General features: G+C 46.6%; 1 protein-coding gene across 1 annotated transcript; it reads left to right on the top strand.

Moving 5' to 3' along the window:
* Nucleotides 1-1,286: 1,286 nt before the first annotated feature.
* LOC112264845 (serine/threonine-protein kinase SBK1) lies at nt 1,287-4,981 on the top strand. Its single transcript, XM_024441718.2, has 4 exons — nt 1,287-1,625; nt 2,750-2,894; nt 3,006-3,208; nt 3,750-4,981. Exons 1-4 carry the CDS (start codon nt 1,620-1,622, stop codon nt 4,551-4,553), a joined length of 1,158 nt encoding a protein of 385 aa, XP_024297486.1. The 5' UTR covers nt 1,287-1,619; the 3' UTR covers nt 4,554-4,981.
* Nucleotides 4,982-11,580: the final 6,599 nt, after the last annotated feature.

Here is an 11,580-nt window from a genome sequence, read left to right as displayed (position 1 = left end):
GGTCAAAAACTTCAAGTTCCTTGGCGTACTCTTCTCAGAGGATCTGAAATGGTCAAACCACAAGGACGGTGATGAAGAGGTGTGGTGAAGAAAGCACGACAGCAACTCTTCAACCTCAGGAGGCTGAAGAAATTTTGCCTGTCCCCGATGGCCCTCATAGTGTTCTACAGGAGCACCATCGAGAGCACACTGTCGAGCTGCATCACAGCCTGGTTTGGCAACTCCACTGCTCACAGCAAGGCGCTACAGAGGGTGGTAAGCTCAGCCGAACGCACCATTGAGTGCATACTGACTGCCCTCTAAGGACACCCACAGCAGCATGTGTCGCAGGAAGGCTAAGAAGATCAACAGGGACCCCAGCCACCTGAGTCACAGACTGTTCTATTTAGTGCTTATGAACTGCTTATGAATTCGTTACGTACAGGTTAAGATTGTGTTAATAAGTATTTATGAAGGTACCTTTTAAAGGAAGTGTCACCCAGAACACTGCTACACATGAAATATTGCTAACACAGCTAAAGTGACAGTACAAGTGTAAGTTGCGTGGTAATTCTAGTCACAGAGAAAGGGATCCTCCTTGGGGCTGGAGGAGTTGGAAAAGATGTTGGCCAGAATAGCTGGTTGGATGGGTGGAGGTGGGGGAGATAGTTGGATAGTTGGCAAGCTGGAGGAAATAGAGTTGACAGGCACTCAAGGTACGAGAGGATCGCGCTATAAAGCTGTTTTGGTATGCAACCTCCTTCAGCTGTTCGGTTTGTCAAACCGAGGGGATTGAGGGAGTTGGAGAGAGAGAAAGAAAGAGGCACAAAACAGGTGGAAAAGCTCAGGAAAAGAGGCAATCACTTGAAAGCCTGTGATGGAGTGTGTGCCGCTTGTTAAGCACAGGGCACAAGTGGTTATCCAAGCACAGGTTTGTCAGAGTGGCATGTCCTCTCTCGCTCCTCTTCAAAGGTGGAATGCAGCAAGCGTGGAGAGAGAGAGAGAGAGAGAGAGAGAGAAAGAGAGACAGAGAGCAAGAGAGAGAGAGACAAAGCGAGAGAGAATGTGTGTCCACTGTCTATGTGTTTGTGAGTGAGAGAGCGAGCGAGAGAGAGAGGTGCCGTTGGAAAAAGGGAGAGATTCTAGAGTGTGTGGATAGACACAGGCATTTAATTTGTTGATTGACAGAACAAACTCAACATTTTGACTGGCCTTGGGCTCCACAACAGGGAGGGAAAGGCACCAGTGGGAGGGGCTGGCCGACTGGTGGGACAGACAGCTCACCAGAGAATCCGGTGGGAGGGAGAGAACGTGGGAGGAGTGCAGGAGGAGAGGAAAAGGGGAGCGAGATAATGTAGGGATCAAAGTAGGGGTTGGAGATATCAAAAGGCACAAACAGGAGAGATAGAGCGGCCTCTGCTGAGAAAGACAAACACGGACAACTACTCTACAAGATCTCTAGTGCAACTCTTTTACCTTATAGTTGGAGGAGCTGATGTGCAGCCTATGTGTTGTAGAAGCGGTATTGAAAGGTACACTACTTGGTCGATGTGGGCAGGGATACAGATTCACTGCAACTTGTCTGTGAGGAACATCACAATATCACTGTGAAAGAGACTGAAGTCAACCACAGAGACAAAATGACAGTAAGTAAGCCATCCGTTCACCCCATTTTCCTCTGCAACCAAGAAAGAAATATGAACAATGTGTTTCATTCAGCCAACATTCTTCAATGTTTAGGTAGACATTTGTAGTAGTTTTCTAAGATGCTGACTTCTTATGAAATTGACTTAATATAGTTTTCCTTTATTTTTTTTCTAAATGTATTATTTCAAAATAACATTTTATTGTATTAAATTATTGTGTGCAGTGCCTTATACCGACGTGAGATGTCCCCATTATGTGACAAAATGCAATCAAACGTGTTATTGATATTAGACAGCAGGTTATTAGATAAGGAAAATTGGTTATGTAGTATGTACTATTTGTTAACACTTTATAATAACGTTCATGCTTAAGCCAATTTGAAATGCTTATACATTTAAAAAAAATGCTGTATTCATTACTAGAAACGTTATAGAAGCTTATGAATTGGAATCTTTGTAACGCTTACAAATATGTTTTTTTGATAATGAAATACCTATTAACAGTTTACTAATGCTTGTTCATGATCTGTATTATAAAATGTTTACCCGCTACATTTATTGATATTCATATCTAATCAATCGCTGTACTTTTTATGCTTACACTATTGATACCAAATGTTCCTAAGCATTGTCTATTGTAATTCATTAGCATATTGAGCAGTAGTCAGAAGTTGGGTACAGTGGAGTATAACTTTAATCCCAAACCACACACCTCCGTTTCCCCCAACACAAAGTTACATAACCAAGGTGCTAAGCCCATGTCCCTACAGGCTGTTCAGGTTATGCCGCTCTGGCAGGGGTCCGGGTGGGGCTTACCCCTGTGGAGCTAGCTATGCCACTCAGAGATGCATATATCCATGGCTCTCTATGTATTCATGGGATGTCTTGGGGTCATAAAAAAAAAAATCCCACAATCGCCTGCCTGGTGCGAATGAAAAGGTAAACAGTTGAACGGATAAATCAAAGGCTTGTTGAATAGGGGGGTGTCCAAAAACTGTCCAATGAGAGCCTTTGAGCTGTTCATAGGGCTATAAAGGGATGTGTTTATACCTGGTTTAGTGCTGCCAAAATCGTCATGACGACAAGCATCATAACAGATGTCTGTTATGTTCCCATCTCCAAAGGCGGCCACAAGGTTATTGGACGAGATGTGCCATCTCACCGTCCAGTCGTTTACATCACTGGAGACCTTGGACCACTTCCAGGTGGTCAAGATGTTAGGGGAGGGGTCGTATGGGAAGGTCATGTTGGCTGTACATAGGAAAAGAGGTAAACTACGTGTTTGTTTTAACCCTAAACCCAGTTTGTCTGGCCTCATATCTACAGAATTTCTTTCTTTTGTTCTGATCACTTTTCTCTCTCTCTCTTCCTTCCCTCAAGGAACTCCAATGGCTCTGAAGTTCTTTCCTCGTGATTCCACAAATCTCTTCTCCTTTTTACGAGAGTATAACCTCTCCCTCTCCTTCTGCACCCACCCGTCCCTGACCAAGGCCCTGGGCATTGCCTTCTCCACCCCCACACATTACGTTTTCGCCCAGCAAGCTAGCCTCTTCGGTGATCTGTACAACGTCATTGTCCCTGAGGTATAGTATATGTGGGAAATGTGTCATTATTCTCGGATGCATTTTTGTTAACTAAGGTCTAGATCCAATCAGATCAAGAGTTAACCGGCAATGGCAGACGCTTGCATAGAGCCTGTTTTGGAGGTGTAACTGCGTTGGAGATGTCAAATTGGTGAGCAGCAGCTCTTGCGATCCACACATTAGAAATTCAAAACTACAAAGTGCAGGCTATATAGAAATAATGACGCTCAAACTGAAAAATCCTGAAATAAAATAATAAGGGTTTCTGTCATCGTAATGGAGGTGTAGATTACATCTCACATTCTAGTGTTCCAACTTGTAAACAGGGCTGCATGGGATTTCTGTTCATGTGACTCCCTGCAGCCAATAGCAATGCCCGCTTCAGGTATAATGCCGGGAACCACTTGTGGATTTGAGACCTATAATGCAGTTCCACCTCCCGACACTGTCAAAACTGTGTGTGTCAACTAAAGTGGATCTGATTGAACAGAGCCGTAAGAGTGTGAAATGTAGTTCGACTGTGCCTCTGTCTTTTTCCCAGGTGGGTGTGGAGGAGGATTGTGTCCAGAGGGTCGTGTCCCAGCTGAGCAGTGCCCTAACCCACCTCCACTCCCTGGGTTTCGTCCACCGCGACGTCAAGCCCGAGAACATCTTCCTGGTTGACGCTGCCTGCCGCTGGGTCAAACTAGGCGACTTCGGCATGGCCAAGGCCACGGGAACCAAGGTACCCGGTGTGTGGTACAGTTCTGCTTACTGTACGCCCGAGGCAGAGATAGCAAAGGAGTCGGAGGATAGTAGACATAATACTGCTTCAAAACCTGATGGGGGAAATGGGTTGGACAACAAGATCAAGAGGGTGTGGGTGTCGGTTGAGGTCAGTACAGACTGCTGGGCCTTGGGGATCCTCATCTACGCCATGCTGACTGGCAGTCTACCCTGGACGGAGACCGCATCCAACGACCGCTCGTACATCAAGTACAAAGAGTGGTTTGACCAGGAGAAAGATCAAGATGGTCAGGATGACGAACTAGACCTATGGGGGGAAGGAAAAGACGAGGACATCATGATGAGTTTGGATGAAGGCACGCGGAATCTGAACGAGAAAAAATCCAATCTGGTCGCCCCCCAGTTTGCCTATTTCACCCCACTGGCCTGCTCCCTTTTCCAGGCACTTCTCCACCCACAGCCTGGGCTTCGCGGTAGGCCCGACGATGTACTGGGCTACCTCGGGGGAGACTGGTTGCGGAAGAAGGAGAAGTTACGGTTGGAGGAGGAGAGGAAGAGAATTAAAGGGAGAGAGGTCATCAGAAACGAGAAAGAGAGGCAGGGAAGGGTGGAGAGATAAGGGAGTGGCGACACTCCGAGGTGAAAGAGACAATATTTTTGACCCCCAGAAAACAATACATATCCTCTGATGTGTCACATTGGTGCTTAAAAAGACCTTGTACAGTATATAATACCACTACAGTTGCACTTTTTGTAAGATAAATAGCCACGAAGTCATTGTTGATACCGGATAGCCTTTGGGGATAGACACAGTTGCATTTGGTTACTATAGGGACTTTATAAGCACTTTATAAATTAGCATGTTGATGTGTTCAATCTAGTAAATTCTACAGTAAGTGTGACTTGATGATGTTGTTTCTGTATTCTAATGTTTTTTTATAATATGTAAATATCATCTGTACGTCATCATTTCCTGTGGTTAGAATTGAGTCTAATAAAATGTTTATTATGAGTTAACAGTTGGATTAAACTCATAAATTCAAAGTTTCCCTCTCTAGATTGCTGTGATATTTACACAGTCTTCTGCACTTTGTGTTGATTCTATAGAAAGTTGTCTAGCTGCTCTACTGTATTACATTAACCAAGACAATTGACATGATTTCAGATTTTTCAAAATGATTGGACTCGGAGGGTAGAATAACAACTGTGACTGCAAGCGCTCCGCTAGGCAAAAACTGGTTGTATCATCGTGGTTTCCATGTAATTTCAACAAAAACGTTCTGTTTTTTTAAATGTTTAAATGTTTTAATTTCACCTTTATTTAACCAGGTAGGCCAGTTGAGAACAAGTTCTCATTTGCAACTGTGACCTGGCCAAGATAACGCAAAGCAGTGCGACAAAAACAATGACAAAGAATTACACATAAACAAACGTACAGACAATAACACAATAGAAAAATGTATGTACAGCGTGTGCAAATGTAGAAGATTAGGGAGGTAAGGCAAGAAATAGGCAATAGAGGTGAAATAATAACAATTTAGCATTAACACTGGAGTGATAGATGTGCAGATGATGATGTGCAAGTAGAGATATTGGGGTGCAAAAGAACAAAAAGATAAATAACAATATGGGGATGAGGTAGTTGGGTGTGCTATTTACAGATTGGCTGTGTACAGGTACAGTGATCGGTAAGCTGCTCTCTGCTTAAAGTTAGAGAGGGAGATATAAGTCTCCAGCTTCAGTGATTTTTGCAATTCGTTCCAGTCATTGGCAGCAGAGAACTGGAAGGAAAGGCGGCCAAAGGAGGTGTTGGCTTTGGGGTTGAAGAGTTAAATATACCTCCTGGAGCACGTGCTACGGGTAGGTGTTTCTGTGGTGACCAGTGAGCTGAGATAAGGCAGGCCTTTAACTAGCAAATACTTATAGATGGCCTGGATCAAGTAGGTTTGGCGACGAATATGAAGCGAGGGTCAGCCAACAAGAGCATACAGGTCTCAGTGGTGGGTAGTATATGGGGCTTTGGTGACAAAACAGATGGCACTTTGATAGACTGCATCCAATTTGTTGAGTAGAGTGTCGGAGGCTATTTTGTAAATGACATCGCCAAAGTCAAGGATCGGTAGGATAGTCATTTTTACGAGGGTATGTTTGGCAGCATGAGTGAAGGAGACTTTGTTGCGAAAAAGGAAGTCGATTCTAGATTTGATTTTGGATTGGAGATGCTTAATGTGAGTCTGGAAGGAGAGTTTACAGTCTAACCAGACACCTAGGTATTTGTAGTTGTCCACATATTCTAAGTCAGAACCGTCCAGAGTAGTGATGCTAGTCGGGCAAGCGGGTGCAGGTGCGGGCAGCAATCGGTTGAAGAGCATGCATTTAGTTTTACTAGCACTTAAAAGCAGCTGGATGCCACGGAAGGAGTGTTGTATGGCATTGAAGCTCATTTGGAGGTTAGTTAACATAGTCTCCAAAGAAGGGCCAGATGTATACAGAATGGTGTCGTCTGCGTAGAGGTGGATCAGAGAATCACCAGCTGTAACGCTCGTCGAAAGAAGTGGACCAAGGTGCAGCATGGTACGTGTTCAGGCTATCTCTGCAGTAGATTGCAACTCCGCCCCTTTGGCAGTTCTATCTTGTCAGAAAATGTTGTAGTTGGGAATGGGAATTTTAGGATTTTTGGTTGCCTTCCTAAGCCTGGATTCAGACACGGCTAGGACATCAGGGTTGGTGGTGTGCTAAAGCAGTGGAAGAAAAAAAACTTATGATGTTAACATGCATGAAACCAAGGCTTTTAAGCTTACAGAAGTCAAGAAATGAGAGCGCCTGGGGAATAGGAGTGGTGCTGGGGGCTGCAGGGCCTGTGTTAACCTCTACATCACCAGGGGAACAGAGAAGGGTACGGCTAAAGGCTATAAGAACTGGTCGTCTAGTGCGTTCGGAACAGAGAGTAAAAGGAGCAGATTTTGGGGCGTGGAAGAATAGATTCAAGGCATAATGTACAGACAAGGGTATGGTAGGATGTGAGTACAGTGGAGGTAAATCTAGGTATTGAGTGATGATGAGAGAGGTTTTGTCTCTAGAGGCACCAGTTAAGCCAGGTGACGTCACCACATGTGTGGGGGGTGGGACGTAAAGAGCTATCTAAGGCATATTGGGCAGGGCTGGGGGCTCTACAGTGAAATAATACAATAATAACTAACCAAATCAGCAATAGACAAGGCATATTGACATTAGGGAGAGGCATGTAGCTGAGTGATCATAGGGCTAAATGAGTAGCAATAGGTGAGTCAGGGAGCCATTCAGTAGTCGCTACTACACTAGGCGAGCTGGAGACACGCGATTCAGACAGCTAGCGGGCCGGGGATAGCAGATGGGCCTTCGGTGGAGTCGCAATGGAAGAGCCTGTTGAAACCACCTCGGCGATTGCGTCGGCAGACCAGTCATGATGAATCAGCGGGGCTGCGTGTCGGCAGTAAAGGAAACAGGCCAATCGGCAAAATAAGTATTGTAGCCCAAGAATTAGCTGGTGGACCTCTTCAGCTGGCTGGGAGATGGGCCTAGCTCGAGGCTAGCTTAAGGCTAACTGGTGCTTGCTTTGGGACAAAGACGATAGCTCGGAGTTGGCGCACGGATTGCAGAAAGCTAGCTGCAATGATCTGGTGTAAAGGTTCAGAGCTTGCGGTAGGAATACGTAGGTGTGGTTGAGAAAAAGCAGTCCGATATGCTCTGGGTTGATATCGCGCTGTGCAGACTGTCAGGTATTGACCGAGCTGAGGCTGGCTGGTGTCCAAGTTAACGGTGAAGACAGCTAGCAGTGGCTAACTGACTACTACTTAGTAGCTAGTTAGCTGGCTAGCTTCTGATGGGGGTTCCGGTTAAAAAGTATAAAAATAGTAGAGCCGTACCACATTGGGTGAGGCGGGTTGCAGGAGAGTATATACAGTCCGTAGATGGAAAGTGAGATTAAAATATATACGAAATATATACTGAACAAAACGAGGAAAGATATTTACACAGGACAGGAACGGGACAAGACAAAACACACGTCCGACTGCTACGTCATCTTGGATGTGATGTGATGACTTTGAATCAACATGGAAAACTGACTGGCTTTGTAAAAAGTAAGAGAATTTTGTAATTTTCCACCCAACTTTGAACCTAAATCCAATGTCACCATCTACATGTTTTGTTGATTTCAACTCAACCAAATGTAAATCAAAACTAGACGTTGAACTGACGTTTATGCCCAGTGGATCATGACTATCACGCCATAATGTGAACTGCCTGCACCAGGCAGTGGGCCTTCAACAAGTAGCCATACTCCTCGCCATAGAAGGAACTGGTACATCATACATCTGCTCGTCTGCCCTGCAGGGTGCTCCAAAAAAACAAACATAATAATGCACGATGTCAGCAGAATCTGTCATCGTCTCCATTACAAATGGACGGCAATATGGAGGCCATTTTATGTATTTGGACCATTTCCACTCCACAAGAGGACATAGTGACTGAGATTCAGGGTAGATTGGAACAAAATGGCTGCTTGTTATGATACATTTGCATTATGTTGTGCGAGCAACTTAGTAGGGTTGTCTAGAAAAGTCTATGGTTGCCTGAAGCGGTTCTCAATCAGAGGCAGGTGATTTTCGTTGTCTCTGATTGGGAACCATATTTAGGCAGCCATATTCTTTGAGTGTTTCGTGGGTGATTGTTCCTGTCTCTGTGTTTGTTTGCACCAGATAAGGCTGTTTAGGTTTTCACGTCACGTTTCTTGTTTTTGTATTGTTCGTGTTTATTCGTTTATTAAACATGTATGAAAATTACCACGCTGCATTTTGGTCCGACTCTCCTTCGACGGAAGAAAACCATAACAGAATCATCCACCACAACAGGACCAAGCGGCGTGGTGACAGGCAGCAGGAGCAACAAAGTTTGGAATATACGACTTGGGAGGAAATAGACAGGTGGGCGGTCGACCCAGGGAAAGTGCCGGAGCCCGCCTGGGATTCGCTGGAGCAGTGCGAAGAGGGTTATAGGAGAATGGAGTTGAAGAGACAAGCACGGCGGCGCGGAAGGAAGCCCGAGAGTCAGCCCCAAAAATGTATTGGGGGGAGGGGGCTCAGGGAGAGTGTGGCAGAGTCAGGGTTCAGACCTGAGCCAACTCCCCCTGTTTATCGTGAGGAGCCAAGGAGGAGACCAGAACCAGAGCCGGTGTTGGAGGTGAGTGAAGCAGAGACTGTGAAGGAGTTAATGGGGAAATTGGAGGAGAGAGTTATGAGGGAGTTGCTAGTTTGGTGTTTTAGGTACGATTTTCGCCCGACGGAGCGTGTCGGGGATTTGATGGCACCTGGGTCAGCGCTCCATACTCGTCTTGAGGTGCGTGTTAGTCGGCTGGTGAAGATTGTGCCAGCCTCACGCACCAGGCCTCCTGTGCACCTCCCTAGCCTTGCACGTCCTGTGCCAGCCCTGCTCTCAAGCTCTCCAGTACGCCTTCATGGTCCGGTCCATCCTGTGCCAGCTCCACACACCAGTCCTCCGGTGGCAGCTCCCCGCACCAGGCTTCCTGTGCGTGTTCTCGGCCCAGTACCACCAGTGCCAGCACCATGCATCAGGCCTACAGTGCGCCTCGCCTGTTTAGTGCTGTCAGAGCCTTCCTCCTCTCCAGCGCTGCCGGAGTCTCCCGCCTGTTCAGCGCTGCCAGAGCCTTCCTCTCCAGCGCTTCCGGAGTCTCCCGCCTGTTTAGCGCTGCCAGAGCCTTTCTCCTCTACAGCGCTGCTGGAGTCTCCTGCCTGTTCAGAGCTGCCAGTCTGCATGGAGCAGCCAGAGCTGCCAGTCTGCATGGAGCAGCCAGTCTGCATGGAGCAGCCAGAGCTGCCAGTCTGCAGGGAGCAGCAAGAGCCGCCAGTCTGCAGGGAGCAGCCAGATCCGCCAGTCAGCCAGAATCTTCCAGATCCGCCATTCAGCCAGGATCCGCCAGTCAGCCAGAATCTTCCAGATCCGCCAGTCAGCCAGGATCCGCCAGTCAGCCAGGATCCGCCAGTCAGCCAGGATCTGCCGGAACCGCCAGTCAGCCAGGATCTGCCAGATCCAACTACCTGCCTGAGCTTCCTCTCAGTACTGGGCTTCCTCTCAGTACTGGGCTTCCTCTCAGTACCGGGCTTCCCCTCAGTCCCGAGCTACCCCTCAGTCCCGAGCTACCCCTCAGTCCCGAGCTACCCCTCAGTCCCGAGCTACCCCTCAGTCCCGAGCTTCCCCTCAGTCCCGAGCTTCCCCTCAGTCCCGAGCTGCCCCTCAGTCCAGTGTGGTCCTTGGTGAGGGTTATTAGGCCAAGGTCGGCGGCGAGGGTCGCCAATCTTAGGACGCGATGCAAGGGGACTAAGACTTTGTTTGAGTGGGGTCCACGTCCCGCGCCGGAGCCACCACCGTGGACAGACGCCCACCCGGACCCCCACCTTGGGGGGGGGTTCTGTCACGCCCTGGTCTTAGTATTTTGTGTTTTCTTTATTATTTTGGTCAGGCCAGGGTGTGACATGGGGTTATTATGTGGTGTGTTTTGTCTTGGGGTTTTAGTAGGTATTGGGATTGTGGCTTAGTAGGGTTGTCTAGAAAAGTCTATGGTTGCCTGAAGCGGTTCTCAATCAGAGGCAGGTGATTTTCGTTGTCTCGGATTGGGAACCATATTTAGGCAGCCATATTCTTTGAGTGTTACATGGGTGATTGTTCCTGTCTCTGTGTTTGTTTGTACAAGATAGGCTGTTTAGGTTTTCACATCACGTGTCTTGTTTTTGTATTGTTCGTGTTTATTAAACATGTATGAAAATTACCACCCTGCATTTTGGTCCGACTCTCCTTCGACAAACCGTAACAAACACACACACAGAGATCTTCCCAGGGTGCCACCACAAACCTATTTAAAATTGACCGGCCACAGTTTATTACCCGTCATCATCCCCTATCTATCTACCCCAACCCCGTTTTCTGCCAATTTCTCGCTTGTGGCTCTACAAAGTCAAACAGTTCACACACAGCATTCACTTAAAAAGTCACACACACTTTCAGTCAACATGATCAAAAACACGGGGTGAATTCCTTGAACAGACCACACATGTCCACATAGTGCTGTCAAGTCTCTTTCTCCTACCGTCAATGCGCACACATGAACAATAAACACTCCATGTCCACATATCCCTCTGACTCCATGTACAGTAAGTCTGTCAATAAAATAGTCCTTCTTTCAAACTACTTGCAACACGTCTCTGTTTACTACGACCCTACGTGCGATAGTTCGGCAGACTATGGTCGGCTAGACAATTTATTTTCTTGAACACATTTGCTCTCTGACACTCGCAGCTTCTTGGAAACGACGAGGTCAGCGCCTAGAATCTAGGACGGGAAGGATATATATCTAGAAGCATCAACCGACACGACAACTGGAAAACTTCTCAAGTTATATGATTTCAGCCATTTTCTTTGATCTATTTGGTAATCCTTTACATGATGGTATAGTTAATAAAGGCTTTATAAAGGGCTTGTAAAGCTGCTTATAAAACAAGTTAAGTATTAATGTATAGATGGTTTATGACAACTTGATCAACTATTATAACAAATTGTGTTGACCTTTTGCCGAAGCAGCAGCTACTCTTCCC

Source organism: Oncorhynchus tshawytscha, linkage group LG13, assembly GCF_018296145.1.
Source record: "Oncorhynchus tshawytscha isolate Ot180627B linkage group LG13, Otsh_v2.0, whole genome shotgun sequence".
NCBI classification, from domain to species: Eukaryota; Metazoa; Chordata; class Actinopteri; order Salmoniformes; family Salmonidae; genus Oncorhynchus; species Oncorhynchus tshawytscha.
Note: the sequence above shows the minus strand (reverse complement) of the source record. Positions and strands in the feature narration are given on the sequence as shown.